This window comes from Lepidochelys olivacea (assembly GCF_965140295.1).
Source record: "Lepidochelys olivacea isolate rLepOli2 genome assembly, chromosome: 7".
In the NCBI taxonomy this organism is placed as follows: Eukaryota; Metazoa; Chordata; order Testudines; family Cheloniidae; genus Lepidochelys; species Lepidochelys olivacea.
The window spans coordinates 78,987,849-79,003,840 of record NC_140417.1 but is presented as its reverse complement, the minus strand read 5'-3'; the positions used below and the strand labels follow the sequence as shown (position 1 = coordinate 79,003,840).

The following is a 15,992-nucleotide window of genomic DNA, read 5'->3' as shown; positions in this document are numbered from 1 at the left end:
AGGCATGATGGTCACAGCAAAGGCAGGATGCTTGCACCAGGATCCTAACAGTGGGTGGTGTCAGATAAATGACAGCCATCAGAACATGAACTTGAACATAGTTAAGACGTATAAATGAGGGACAAGGAATATATTTTTATTAAAAAACACCTTATAGAAACAGAATTAGAGATTTTTGGATTAGATTGTAGTGAGAGAACATATTTTAAACTTGATTACCTAAATACCAGCATACAAATAAGTAAAGTTTAGAGTTCACTTCACTCAGTCCCATACACTCCCCTAGAACAAATGGTTTTCAATCCCTTAGAAATTATTTTTTCATCCACTAAATTAGTTTTTCCAGCTTTTTAAGGTCATATAAAGGAATATTCAAGTGCTTTGTTGCAACAGTGATGGGCACCCAGAAAGCCCTAAAATAGACTTTAAATAGAACTCCCATCTCTCCCCGTGGCTGTACGTTTGAGAATTAAGAGTTCATCAGAATCACTTGATATCCATACACTCAATAGGTTACGTAGCCCTTTATTTTGCTATTTCTATCTTGGGGGAAGTAAGGGGAGCCCAGAAACGAGTAACAAAGGGATTAAGATTCTGAAGATCCAATTGCAATATTTAACAGGTATGTCTATATCAGTACTGCCAAATACTGTGATTTTATGATGAGTTTCATATTGTTCTTGCAGCCCCAGCTTTTGGACTCAAATGATTATATGAGAACCTCAACTGTGAGGCTTCCTTAAAAGTTTCTAATCCTTGCAGTTGTAGAGAAAACTAAAGCTTCAAAAACCATCACCCACATGTACACTAAAGGCTCAGAAATCAGAAGACAAGTAAAGAGAACCTTTTTTGAAATTTATTTTTAAGTCATGATTTGAGGACATGACTCATGATTTTTTACCACATGTTCACTACTGTTATTCAATATACTACTTTAACACAGAAATACAGCAACTATTATTTTGCACTGGTAAACTGAATCTAGCATGTTCAGTTGTAAGATGTTGCTACGTTCCAACTATACCACTGATGACTTTGAATGGAACTCTGACATACCCTGGTTAAGACTGGGGGGGGGGGGGAGAGAGAGAGAGAGAACGAACACGGGACACACCCCTTCTTCCCCTTGAAGGCTAAAGAATTATGCATTTAAGTTATGATTAGCTGTTAATCATACAACATTATTGTAATATAATACACCAGAGTGGGCAGAGCTAACCTTCATATTTTTCCATGTGGCAGCTGTAGGCCTAAGGTTAGATACTGACGTTTTCATTAAGCTTATTTACCAGAGGCAAGCTTTGTTTATAACTGGGCTCCTGTTGGTCTAACTTCAGCACTAGCATGTGAACTACTTCAGAAAAGGGAATTCCATTCCTTATGGGCAAGGAAGTCACACTTGACTGGCAGTACCTAGAGACTAAAAACAAGTTTGCATGCACTGTTGCACAGGCGTTGGTTCCAAGATATTAGAGAGATGAGGTAATATCTTTTATTACAGCATCTGTTAATGAGAGAGACAAACTTTGAGCTTACACAAAGCTCTGCTTCAGGTCTGTTTAAGTTGCAAAGCTTGTCTCTCTCACCAAAAGAAGTTAGTCTCTCTCTCTCACACACACCACACAAAATTACCTCACCCACCTTGTCTCTAAAAACATGGTTGACCACCTAAGGAATTATGTAAACCGCTATGGGTTTTCAGAAGTGGATTTCTTTCCACAATACATTTCACAACTGAAGGGAAGCATAGCATAAATTTGATCTCATTGTATCCTCATCTACACAAATACATCAACTTTCTAGGATTTGTATTAACCTCAAGTACTTGTGTCACAGAAACGTAACACCGAAAACTTTACATGTCTTGGATAATGGAACCTACGTGAATAGGAAATGAGAAACTTAACACCGAAGATGGGAATATAAATCCCCAGAACCCCAAAACTGTGAGCTATAGAAATTTTCATGGGAAACTTGTAACTTCTTAGGACAGTAGTGTATGTGTATGTGTGTGTATATGTATGTGTATATATATATATATATATACACACACACACACACACACACACACCCCATACTTTTGTGTGTCTAAATAGTCATTAGATGTTACAAGTAGCATCAGTTAATCAAGTAAAATTAAAAGAAAACATTTTCAAAACTAAGGGAAATGTGTGAAAATTCAATTTACAGTAAATTTTCTTGGTGACATGTTTAAATGTTACTCCTGGTGTCACAGAACTAAACAAGAATTTCCTTCTACAGACTGTTTTCCCATAGATTCCTTTGAGGCTTGGCTATGAAAGTTACATAAGGAGAAAAATATGACAATTAACAGCCAGAACAAATACCAGAGAGTGAATGGGAAGGAAAGGAGGGTGCATTTTTCCCTATCTACTCTTTGCTTCCAAAGCCAGGATTTCTATTACAACAGCTACATTAGCAAAGGGAAGCAAAGCAAAAAGCATTATATTGGAACTCTTCACAGAAAGTTCTTCTGTCTTGGATTCTTGCACTTAAAAAAAAAATAAGTAAAATAGAAGTTAAGTAAAAGCAAGGGATACACATTTCTTTCCAAAAAACTTTAGCTCAGATGAAATTGTGACATCTGGACATGGGAGCAGATTGCTGATCTGAAGTTAGAAAACAAATGGGGAATGTTCAATATTAGTTAACACCTTTTCTGTGTCTATACTATTTTATTTGAGAGTTCTTCAGTCTTGTTCACAAAAGTCGTTCCCTCACTACTTTAACAAAATTGTAAAATGTTTCCTAATTTGAATGATTGCTACCTACTACATGTTTATGCTGAAAAACAAAGGCCCAGTGTTTGGTTTAATATTTTGCACTTCTGGAAAATATTTTCCAAAAATGTTACATTCAAATAGATCATGTACCCTGCACTTCCTTTGCTGGTTACATTCAAATCACATCTGCCATCAAAAGGCTACATTCTTAAAGGAATAAGGGCTATTTCTGTATCATTACAGCATACACCTATCACAGGGTGAATTTTCCAGTGGCAAATTGGAACCAAATTGTTTAGCATCACTACTACTGTAGCTAATAGTTTGCTACAACCCAAAGAAACACCTTTAAATTCAAAGATTATTAACAATCCCTTTGTAGTGCCTAATTCATGTTCTTTTCAATAGTCTTCAAAATCTGAAGTTTCTATAATGGCATGTTATTTTCATATAGTGAAAATTCTGGAATTTCATGACAAATTTCAGTTGTTTTTTAAAAGATCAAACAGCTTATCCACAGCAAACAGATAGCTTCCCTTTAAACATGAAACATATGGGAGAGGGGCTGTTTGTTACAGATTCACATCTTTTAGAGACCTGTGTTTCTACGGACTTGCTCATCAGGGATTAAAAGCCATCCAGATCCAAAATGCACATGAGGTATTTGGATACCAGGTTTGGCTTTGGACCCTTAAATTCCTGAAACGTATCTGTATTAACATATTAGTTGTTGGCTTCACATAAGATTACAAAAGATAAATTACTGCACCACAGGTATGGAAGTGTTTATGAGCTTGAATACCTCAGTTAAGCATATTCTGGATAGCAGAACACGCATGAGTGCTGTTTTGTACTAGGAAAGAAGTACTTGTGGCACCTTAGAGACTAACCAATTTATTTGAGCATCAGCTTTCGTGAGCTACAGTTTATGCTCACGAAAGCTTATGCTCAAATAAACTGGTTAGTCTCTAAGGTGCCACAAGTACTCCTTTTCTTTTTGCGAATACAGACTAACACGGCTGTTACTCTGAAACCTGTTGTTTTGTACTAGGAACACCCTTTTATGTCACAACACAATGCTTTTGTTATTCTTCCATCTGAAATGCGGGAGACACATGCATTTAAAAACAGTTTGTAATCTGGAATATATGCCAAGAGCATTAACTAAGAACGTCATCTCCCACAGTATACCTTTAGCCATTCTCCATCCAGTCCAAGCATGCTTCAGCCCCTCAGTTTGCTATGGGTCAACTGCACTGAGCATGCTTCCAGCCCTATAGAGTTCCCTATGTAGCACCAGAGAGTATATAGGCAAAGCAGCAGCTATAAAATATCGTTTGAACTAACGAAAGGTGTGCTGGGCTTCAGAGCATAAGACTAAATTCCAGCATCAGCTCTACTCCTGGGGGGATTTTGTATGACTGCATGCCTGCAGAAAACACATACCCTCCTGCAGAATTCCTGTGCTTCCCTGCAGAAAACAGCAGTGAAGCAAAGGGAAGCCATGGGGGAAGAAGGGAAGGAGGGTGAGGGGGGAAGACTACCATGGGCACAGTTCTTGGGGGGAGAATGCCCCCCCAACAGAGGCAAAGCACAGGGGCCACACATGGTTATGAGCCACTGCCTGCCCGCTGCCCCGCATTTCTGCGAGCGCAGAGCTGCTCAGCTGAAGGAGGCTGCATCTGTGACTCTGCAGATGAATACCGCTTCCTGGGTCCTAGTGACAGTCATGCTTCCCTTATGCATGCTAGGAGCCTTCCTGGTTTCTGTGTAACAGAGAGTACCTGCGGTGGAGCGGGATATTGCGGGGGGTGGGGGTGGGGGAGGAGTGGAATAGGGCAGGGAAATGTGGGAGTGAGGAGAATCAGATGTTGGGGGTGGGGGGGGGCAAAGAAAAGCAGAGGCACAGCATATGGCATCCTCTCAGCAGCAGCCGGAGCTCCCCCATTAAGCAGGCCCACTGAACCCTCACCCTGACAAGCCATACCCCCATACAGTTGGATTCCTCCAACAAGCTGCACCTGGACTCCCACCCCATCAAGCTCCACTCCTCCAGCACCCAGACTGCCCCCATTGAGCCCCCCGACATGCAGACATACCCCTGAGCTGTGTCCCAACCACCTTCTTGTGAATCCCCTGCAGAGTCCCATTGCCCCTGCACCCAGAAACCCCCCCCCACCCCAACAAGTCCCTGTGCCTCTAGATTTCCCACTGAGCCACCCACACCCAGACTGCCCCACACAGAAACCTCTCACTCCACACCCAAATCCTGCCACACTAAGCCCCTCCACACTTGGAGCCCACTGGACTGAGCCTGCCCACCAACACCTGGTGCGCCTGGCACAGAGCCCCAGAATGTTTCTGGGACAGGTCCAGCCCCTGCACTATGTTAGGGTCAGATGCAGCCTCACTGCCGAGTCCCTGTACTGGAGAAGGTGGGGGGCTTCAGGGTAATCTCCCACCTCAATGCAGCCAGTGGCCTGTGCTCCCCACTGCCATGATGGAGCCACATTTAATTGACAGATGAGATTTGCAGAATTTTAAAATATTGTGTACATAATTTTTAGGCACAGAATTCCCTCACGAGTAACTGATCCCATTACTCTCACCCATTCTCTTCCTGCAGCACGCAGTTTAGTATCCCAAAGACTAAAATATTTTAGTTTAGCTTCAGTCTTTGGGCTTAATATAGTGGTATCCAGGTGAAAGGTATGGACATATGATATACAGGAGGTCAGACTGGGAGATCTAATGGTCCTTTCTGGCATTACTCTATGAAACTACTAACTCCATGTGTTGTATGGAGAAACTGTTTTTATTCCTTAATGCTATCTGAAGCATTCTGGATCCATTTCAGGCTCCAATGCTTTTGATAGTAACAGAGTGAGGGGCAAGCGGGAGGCGGAGACAGTATTTTACACTTATTGCTGTGCACCCAAAAAATTGCACTGCACTCCGCAGAAAATAAATAACCAATTTTTACAGATACAGAGGGCAAGTCACTGACAAGTACACTTAAGGTCACACGTTAGTGACAACTGTGAATACAATCCAAGTCTTTTGGCTCTTTTGCATTTTGTGTTCTCATCACTGGACCATATTATTGTTTCCCTTTAGAGCATGCACCCTCAGTTCAAACGATGTATTATGCTCCAGGCTTTGGAAATTCAAGGAGACAAACAAGAAAACCTTTCAGCATGCTTCCCAAAGGTTTAACACAACTCAACATTATAAATCATTTATTTGGTGCAGACAATGGAAGCTTCAAGCCAAAGTGGTTTGTACAAGATTCTCTTCAAAACATATTATAATCTAAAACAAAACCAAGCAGCATTTCAAGTGTTACACGATGCTGGGTATTTTTATCATCACTAACAAAACTTTTATTCAAACATCAATTTCCCACATATTTTGTTTAAAACCAGTATTAAGAGTACTGTAGATGACAAAACTAGGAATAAGAAAAGGAGTACTTGTGGCACCTTAGAGACTAACCAATTTATTTGAGCATAAGCTTTCGTGAGCTACAGCTCACTTCATCGGATGCTGTAGCTCACGAAAGCTTATGCTCAAATAAATTGGTTAGTCTCTAAGGTGCCACAAGTACTCCTTCTCTTTTTGCAAATACAGACTAACACGGCGGTTACTCTAAAACTAGGAATGGAGTTGCAAGTCAGTGTGTCACCTCAGTTAAATGCAGACAAGTGCAAAATGTGTGTTAGGTGGGGACATGTTTTAAGCAGTGGACTGACACTAACATCATTCACCTCTACAGTGACTGGTCAGTGTTCTAAGCGTCAGAACCAGACTGAACCACATCTGAATCGTGGACAGAAGCTGAGACTTATCTACCCTCAGAGCCATTCAGGTGCCTCCAAAGTAATTTAACAGCTACCAGGTTTTTGTCAAACACATTTAAAACTGGACTGAGAAAAACGTTTGTTTAAAAAAAAACAAAAAAAAGGATTGTTGAGAACAATCCTACTTTGGAAGGTAATACACTACATGGCACAACCCATCTGTCACCAGCTTCTACACTTAAGTGGATTACCAGAAAAATTCCAATTGCGTCTCTGGGCAAAGGCAAAGCTATGTTTAACTACAGTATGAATTGTAGGTTTCAGAGTAACAGCCATGTTAGTCTGTATTCGCAAATAGAAAAGGAGTACTTGTGGCACCTTAGAGACTAACCAATTTATTTGAGCATAAGCTTTCATGAGCTACAGCTCACTTCATCGGATGCATACTGTGGAAAGCGTAGAAGATCTTTTTATACACACAAACCATGAAAAAAATGGGTGTTTACCACTACAAAAGGTTTTCTTTCAACTCCAGGGTTTAAAGGCTGCTGCACTTACCCATCCATCTCTTCCTTTAATATTCCAGGTTGGAGAAATAAATCGTGATTAAGGCTACGTTTTAGTCATGGGTATTTTTAGTACAAGTCATGGGCAGTAAACAAAATTTCACAGCCATGACCTATACATGACTTATTATATACCTCTAACTAAACCTTAGGTCAGGATCTACACTGGGGCTCAGTGCGTGGCCCAGGACCCCCGCTGGGGCTCGGGGCAGGACTGGCAGGCTCCCTAGCCAGCTCCAACTAGTATGTCTCTGCAGCTCCTAAGGGGAGGGGCGACCAGGGGGGTTCCGGGCACTGCTCCTGCCACAAGCACCGGCTCCGCAGCTCCCCCTGGCTGGGAACCGCAGTGGTGGCACCTGCAGGTGGAGCCCCCTTGCCCCTCTACCTCAGAGCTGCAGGGACATGGCAGTGGGAGCTGCCCCCTCTCCCCTGTGAGGTAAGTGGAATCCATGACTTGTGTAACAGACACTCAGCCATAGTCATGATGAGTTCTAGTAATAAGTACAAGTGACAGGAAGACAAGAGAATCTTCAGTTCTAATATGGACCAATAAATTTTCTTTTGACAATCCATCTGACCGTCCAACTCAATCAAACCAGTTGGCTAAGCTGTATGTACAATATTACAGCTTCTTCTCAGTTAAAAAGTCCCATGTATGGGAGACCTTTCGTTTCTAAAGAGCATAATGTGGTAACTAGGGAAAAAAACAACAGTCTGTTTTTCACAAGGTTTTTTTTTTTTTAAATAAAGAGGACATCTACTTCTGTTTATGTAGGACACATCACATTATTATTATTAGTGCTAAACATGCTGCTACAGAATAGTCTCATCTCACCCATACCAGGCTGTAACTGACACCTAGCATATAGATAATTTAGTTTCAAGTTATGACAACATATTGTCTTCCAGTAACTGATATATACACAATTGCTAAGACCCTACAAGTGAGAAAGAATGCTTTGATTCAAACTTCAAGATCAGAGAAAAGTTTTTAAACAGTAGAAGTCACCAAAACATGTAGAAACAAATCCACTCAGTCCTACTTCTTGTTCAGCATGTGACTCAGATAATGAAAATGAACATTCGTCGGTCTGCACTGCTTTGGATCATTATCAAGCAGAACCCATTATTAGCATGGAAGCACGTGCTCTGGAATGGTGGCCAAAGCATGAAGAGGCATACGAATATTTAGTGCATCTGGCACGTTAATACCTTGCAATGCCAGCTACAACCATGCCATGCAAATGCCTGTTCTCACTTTCAGGTGACATCGTAAACAAGAAGCAGGCTGCATTATCTCCTGCAAATGTAAACAAACTTGTTTGTCTGAGCAATTGGCTGACCAAGAAGTCAGACTCAGTGGACTTGTAGGCTCTAAAGTTCGACTGTTTTGTTTTTGAGTTCAGGGGTTTTTTTTGTTCTTTTCACACACACAATTCTACATTTGTAAAATCAACTTTCATGATACATAGATTTCAATACAGTACTTGTATGAGGTGAATTGAAAAATGCTATTTATTTTTTCATTTTTCAAGTGCAAATATTTGTAATAAGATATAAAGCGAGCACTGTACACTTTGTATTCTGTGTTGTAACTGAAATCAATATATTTGAAAATATAGAAAAACATCCAAAAATATTTAATAAATTTCAATTGGTATTCTATTGTTTAACAGTGATTAAAACTGGGATTAATCACAATTAATTTTTAATTACAATTAATTTGAATTAATCACGAGTTAACCGTGACTAATTGACAGCCCTATAATAAAGCATTTGCTTAGACAAGTTCAGATATTTCATGAAGGATTAGTCAAAGCACTGACAATATATGGGCCAGTTATTTTAACCCCTTCTAGTATTATTCAAAACCGTCCACATATTAGTCAAAAGTATGTACTCCAATCATGGCTCTGACCTGATTCCTTCCAGCCCTAGCAGTCACTACATATCACTGTAGTTTTACTAAATCTGAGATGAGTCTCTTGAAATTGAAGTCTGTTCTAGAGAAACTATAATTTAGGTTGTTTTGTTTTAAAGACACTTGGGGCAAATGTAGCAAATCCACTGTCTGATAATAGATCAGCAGAGGGCCAGGTTATGTCTGCTTCAGATGAATCTGCTGCGGCTCTTCTGACTACCAAATAGAAAGCAGTAGGTCAGCCAGGAGGCAAAGGTTCTATGGCAGTTGGGACAACAGTTGGAGACCTGGAGGGACACCAATAAAGGCAGCTGTTCCAGGAGGCTGCTCAGGATGAATAAAACCAGGGTTTCTGGAGTTGTTTGTGTGCAATCTGGTCTGTCTCTATTTAAAATATACAGGACTCATGTAGATATTCTATAGATACGAACAACTGCACCATACCCAATTCAGTTACATTATTTCCCTTTTCAAACACTAGCCAACTCAACTTCTGCAAGGCCCTGAAATAAGCACCGTTTGGCTGAGGGGCACCAATGTTTATATCTTTCCCACTGTGTCATTCCATTTCCAAACCCACAAAACTGGGTCCAGCAGAACATGGCCGGGGGTAGGGCAGGGCAGAGGAGCAGATCAAGAAGCAAGAAAGGAAATTTATCAGGGCAAGGAGCCAGAGCAAGCTTGGGAGTTGGGTGAAAGAAGCAGAAGCAGGAAGGAATCAAAGACTGGAGACCATTTAATTGAAAGCCGGCTCTTATAGCTGGGGCCCTACCAAATTCAAGTCCATGAAAAACGTGTCACAGACCATGAAATCTGGTCTCCCCTCTCCTGCGTCAAATCTGGTCTTTTGTGTGCTTTTACCCTATAGTATACAGATTTCACTGGGAAGACTAGCGTTTCTCAAATTGGGGGTCCTGACGCAAAAGGAAATCACAAGGTTATTTTAGGGGGATTGCAGTATTGCAACCCTTACTTCTGCACTGCCTTCAGAGCTGGGTGGCCAGAGAGTGGCAGCTGTTGGCCGGGCGGCCAGCTCTCAAGGCAGCACCCCGCCGGCTGCAGCACAGAAGTAAGAGTGGCAATACCATACCCTGCCATCCTTACTTCTGCGCAGCTGCTGGCAGCAGCTCCGCCTTCAGAGCCGATCTCCTGGCCTGCAGCCACTGCTCTCCAGCTGCCCAGCTCTGAAGGCAACACCGCCGCCACCAGCAGAAGTAAGGATAGCAATACCGCAATGGCCCTACAATAACCTTGCGACCCCCACAACTATTTTTGGGGTCAGGAGCAATGTTCCCTCTAATTTTTGACAGGCCGTGTACACAAAAAATTTCTTCTGTGTAAATTTTTGTGCACGCGGTGTTTCACCGTGTGTGCAGATTTTAGGATCTGTGTGCGCATGCACACGCACACAGCTTAGCAGGAACAGTGGTCAGGACCCCTACAATTATACCACCATGAAATTTCATATTTAAATAGCTGAAATAATGAAATTTAGGATTTTTTAAAATCCCATGACCGTGAAGTTCACCAAAATGGACTGTGAATTTGGTAGAGCCCTACTTATAGCATGCCCCATACCTTCTCCTGACCTCCTTCCCCATTTCCCACTCCAGCTCCCTTCCCTCACCAACTCCATTTCAGTTTTTACTCCCCGAGCCTCACACAGGACCTGTTCGCTTGCCTCACAGTCCCTTAGTTTACCCTCCTGGATGCAGTCATCCATCCTCCTGCCTCCACCTTTCTGAGATACTGGATATAGCCACTTTGTCAGGGATCTGCAGCTAGGAAATGGGGCAAGCAGAGTACGAAGGGGGTCTTAAGACCTGTACTTTTAAACATCTCCCCTTCTCCCAGAAAAGACAAAAATTATCTGAGCCTCTCAAGGAGAGTCAATGAAGAGCAGAACTCACACTACATACTGCCTCAGTTCTCCCCTTCCTCCCCATAAAAATCTGAAAAGTGGGGATAACAACCTGCTTCTTGCACAGGCTGCTGTAGCATTAATTTACTTTTAAGTCTCTGGATGAGAGATGTGCCAACTACAACATTCAGTCATTTTGTGTAAAATAATGCCCAGCATCATCATTATGGGCCATATGTCATAATTACAAACTAAGGTTCTCAGCCATGGCTAGTCTAGGACTGTTGCTTTCAACAATACATGAAACTACTACATGAGATAGCTGACTCTGCTTTTTTAACCCACTGAAGTTCTTATCAAACATTATATTGCTTTGTATTAATTATATGTGACCTAATGCAGTAACAGAAATAAGTGGAAGCAGGTGACTGCATACTTAGCTACACATTTGATATGAGCATGTTTACATATGACTGTATGCATTGAGTATTTGAATAGGGATGCTTGCAGTCACAGTCTACTTTACCCATCAGCGATCTAAACATTGACTAGCAATATCTTTGACTACAACATTTGTTTGCGAACTGGGTAAGTTGACTTAAGATTTTTCTGGACTCATTTAAGCATCCGCTATCAAGACTGAACAGTTAGTTTGGGGCTTTGTTCTGTGAAGTTTGTCAAAACAAATAAAGCTTAAGTTACAGGGAAAACTGTCAAAATCCAAAATGAGGGATAAGACAGCAGCAGAGAAACAAGCTCAACAACATGGGAATGATTTCCTTACAACAAATAAAAAGTTTACAGCCTCAGCTTCATGACTATTACTGTAAATAGAAACAGCAGAAACAGCAAAAAATATCAGCTTCATGAGAGAAAAGCATTTTCTCAAAAATGGAGAGAGATTATCAAGCAGTTTAGGTCAAAGTGTAGGCATTTTCATTACAATATAACAGTCAATATTTGAATACGGAAAAGGCCTAACACTTTTCACTTTTAGAATTTATCCTCTTAAGCGCCATCTTACTGTTGGCATTAGGAGCATCCACAGGAAAGCTAGTACACCAGCACATCTCTCTTCTTCACATTTGTTTCCTTATCTTTTATGGCCATACACTCACTCAGCAGCCCTCCCACCCTCTACTCCAACACCTATTTTCTTTTGGTGCAGCCAGGGAAGCACTATGGGATGTGCTAAACCCGGATCTCCAGCACCATGGTAGAACGCAGCCTGGATAGAATAGGCAGAGATACCATGCAGCTCTACAGGCCTTCAACCCCCCCCACTCCCGCCCCCCACAGAAAGGCTCAGAATCCAGGCTGCAGTACCCCTCCCTGCTGCGTTCCTGTCCACAGCTTTCCACAGGGCTCCCCAGTTGGACAAGGATTGGGCACCACAGCCCATTATTGCTTGAGAGAGAAGGTGGTCACTGGCCACAGGCAGGTTTGCAGGAACACAGACAGGGAAGAAAGCACTGGGGTTGGATGGACCTCTCCCTGAGCAAGTCGCAGTGCTTCCTTCCTTAGTTGCAGCCTAACAAATCTGCCTATGACTGAGGTCAACCACCCCCCGCAAAAAAACACCTACCCCCCCCCCAGTTGTCTATATGCAGCATGACAGTTGCTAATATCCAAATGCCATTAACACTGTAGTCAATCAGATAGGATTGGTTCTCAGATAAGTGCTGCTGATAACCAAAAGTCACCTTTATCAGGATTGGTAGCATCCCTTGTATTCTGTTCTTGTGACCAGTTTCTTTGGTGAGGTTTTTTTTTTTTCTTTTGTTCCTAGTAAGCATTTTGAACCCTGTGAAATTTAAGAGGTCACACTGCAGCTGTTCCTAAAAATTCTACACCATTCTTTAAAACTGTTACTGGACAAATGTTTTAAACAGTTAACTTGCTTATTTTTTTTAAGTATCACATGTTATGAAAATGTAGCTATTATTTAATACAATAATTATGTTTAAGCTATATGCCTATTGTATACTCTAATAAAGGGGGGGGAGGAAAATGGCCAATCACATTGTAGGAGAAGCTCTGGTATCACACAAAGCTACTCTTGGGTTAGTATGTAGATATATCAATTATGGTCAGGAAACTGATTGCCGCCATAAATTCAGCAGATTTAGCTTACACAATGTTAGCAAAGTCTGAAGGTGTAATGTTATAGACTAATTAATAGCTAAAACCCCACCCTCTCACACAGGTGTGCCAATTGGGCCAAATACTCCATCATCTGTGTAGTCTCCCTACAACAACCAAATTGTTATATGCAAATTAGCTGTAAAGTCAATGTGGTGATTGGTTTAGTTACCTATCTCTGATATCACAATGGTCTAGGACTCTTGAAGCATTGATACCTGAGTATACCCACACAAGTCAAAGTGGCTGATACTTAAATTGTAGGATAACAAACTTCAAACCCCAGTGAGGATAGTTGAACATATCACCAGGTTCAAAGAGCCCTCAACCATGCTTATAGCTCTGTCCATCACTCACTCAGACCTTGCAAGTACCAGAGTGGCAATCCTGGAATCTTATTCTATAGATACCTATTAGCCAGGGGCCTGGTTGAGTCTCTCCCCAACTCATTATTACATCTTTTTAATTTTATTACAGCACCTTTTTAATTTTAAGCACCAGCAATCTGCTTCCATTTTGGTTAGGTGGAGCCCAGGCTTCCTGTATAAGCCCCCCCTTTCCCTCAAAGTTTCCCCAGTGCCTAATAAATGTAAACCCCTACTCCTTACACCATCACCTCATCCATGCATTAAGACCCTGCATTTCTGCCTGTCTAACTGGCCCTGGGCATGGAACTGGAAGCATTTAAGAGAATGCTACCATGGAGGCCCTGGACTTCAATCTCCTACCTTGCAGTCTTAATTTGGTCTCCAGGACCTCTCGCCTATCCTTCCCTATGTCATTGGTAGCTACATGTACCACAACCACTGGCTCCTCCCCAACACTACACATAAACCTGTCTAGATGTCTGAAGAGATCTGCAACCTTTGCACCAGGCAGGCAAGTCACCATTCGCTTCTCCCAGTCATCACATACCCAGCTATCTATGTTTTTAATGATCAAATGGCCCATTACTAATATCGATCTCTTCCTAATAACTGGAGTTCCCTCCCCCAGAGAGGGACACGAAACGTTTCCATGCATTACTAAGCCGCTGGAAGCATAGGCAGACAAAGGTCAAGCCCACACATGACCGAAGCAGGCTGCCCGAGGGCACAGGAATCTGGTTCAGGCTGTCACACTGGGAGCAAGGAGCCCTCTGGAGACACAGCCCTGGGGGCCCATTCCCCAGGACTCGGCTCCCCTCCCCCCAAGCTGTCTGCACGTTACTGCAGCGCAGGAATGTCAAGTGACAGCAACCAGACAAATTTCAGAGTAACAGCCGTGTTAGTCTGTATTAGTAACAGCCGTGTTAGTCTGTATTAGTAACAGTTAGTCTGTATTAGTAACAGCCGTGTTAGTCTCTAAGGTGCCACAAGTACTCCTTTTCTTTTTGCAACCAGACAAAGGGGCCGAACCGGGGACACCCGGCCATAAATGCCGCCCACTGTCAGGGGCCCAGGAGCAGAGAGGCCACCGGGCGGCGCTTCGGCTGCACAGGACGGCCTTCGCGTTCCTCCTTGATGGCACTAAGGAGACGCTAACAACAGCCCCGGGGGCGCACGGCTGAACCGCGCCAGCTGCGCAGGGGCCTCGGCAGGGTCGCCGTGGTCCCCGGCCGCGAGCCATCCCCCCCAGGCCGACCCCTGCCCACACAAAGGAGGAGACACTTGGGCTCCCGAGCACAGTCCCCACAGGAGACCGGACCGGGTCACTTACACAACCGCTCGGGAGATTATCCACGACACCATCCTGGCCGAGGCAGCTGCCGCCTCTCGCCGCCCGCAGCAGCTGAACACCAGAGCCCGGCCCTAAGTGGCTCCACCCCCCGGGACGCCTTCCGTCCAGGCCCTGCCGCCCCACTCACTCCACGCCCAGGCTCGGAAAGACCACGCCTCTACAACGTGATTGGCTGCCTTGTAGGCGCTGCCTACGCTTGTTAGGTTGCACAAGCGCTGTGGTCACATGCGACGGGGCGGGGAGCGGGCCAGTCACATGGTCAGCGCATGCGCCCAGCTTTCTCTGGGCGGGGCTGGGTCCCCTCCAGCATTAGCCTGGCCCAAGGAAGGGTTCTGATGGTTCCTACGGAGCCGGGGGTGCGGGGGAACAGCTCTGCCGCCTGCGTGGACCGGGGTCTGGAAGCCCGCGCTCTTCAGCGGGCGGCGGGCACCTCGGGGTTGCTCATGTCTCTTCAGAGCCCCCAGCACGGAACAGAGCCGGTGGAGACAGGGCCACCGGGTGGGGGGAGGGGACCAGTCTTTCTCCCAGGAAGACAAATACAACAGCAGCCGCTTTATAGGACCAGTGAAGGGGTCCTGGTGCGGGATATTGGGGGAGAGGCAGTCCGGTCTAATTAAAGGCTAATAACGGGCATCTCCAGCTACCTGCCTGTGAACTGGCCAAGTGTCACCACAGCAGAAAGTTAAAACTGATTTTTTTCAACATCCTAAATTAGTTCTCCAGCTGGTCAGTTCTAGGCTTGTAATGATTTAACTCACCGTTGTGACTCAACCACTGAGTTATAGCACAAACTAGCTAATTCTTCTTTAACATTGTGTTCAAGTGAGATGTAAAATGCACACACAAATGAGATTATTTCAGCTTGTCAGGAAGAAGCCTAAAACAATCAGAAGGACTTCTGGAGTACCAAGGAGTAATTGAGGACATAGATAGTGCAAAGGAGCCAAATCATTTCCTTGCATCAGTCTTCAAAGGATAAAGATATCTACCCCACTGTGACCCTTTTTCAGGTAATATAAAGGAGGTACTACCACAAAATAAGACATGTCAAAACAGCGAGGGTGCTGGAACAAATTCATGAAAGAGCAAAGTCACCAGCTGTTAATCCAAGAGAATTGAAGGCTTTCAAGTGAGCCTCAAATGTAGGCCACTGACTTTAGCTTTAGTATTAGCAAAGTTGGCTGAAACAGTAAACTATTTAAAAAAAACCCCAAACTATATGATAGGTGCTAACCATTA

General features: G+C 43.4%; 1 protein-coding gene across 1 annotated transcript in view; it reads right to left on the bottom strand.

Annotated features, from left to right (window-relative positions):
- Positions 1 to 14,880, bottom strand: part of REEP3 (receptor accessory protein 3) — a 71,649-nt gene extending 56,769 nt beyond the window's left edge. Inside the window, exon 1 of the mRNA XM_084633949.1 lies at positions 14,733 to 14,880. Coding sequence (XP_084490075.1) covers positions 14,733 to 14,764 — 32 coding nt within the window. The 5' untranslated portion in view covers positions 14,765 to 14,880. The remainder of the gene's footprint in view (positions 1 to 14,732) is intronic.
- Between the last annotated feature and the right edge of the window lie 1,112 nt (positions 14,881 to 15,992).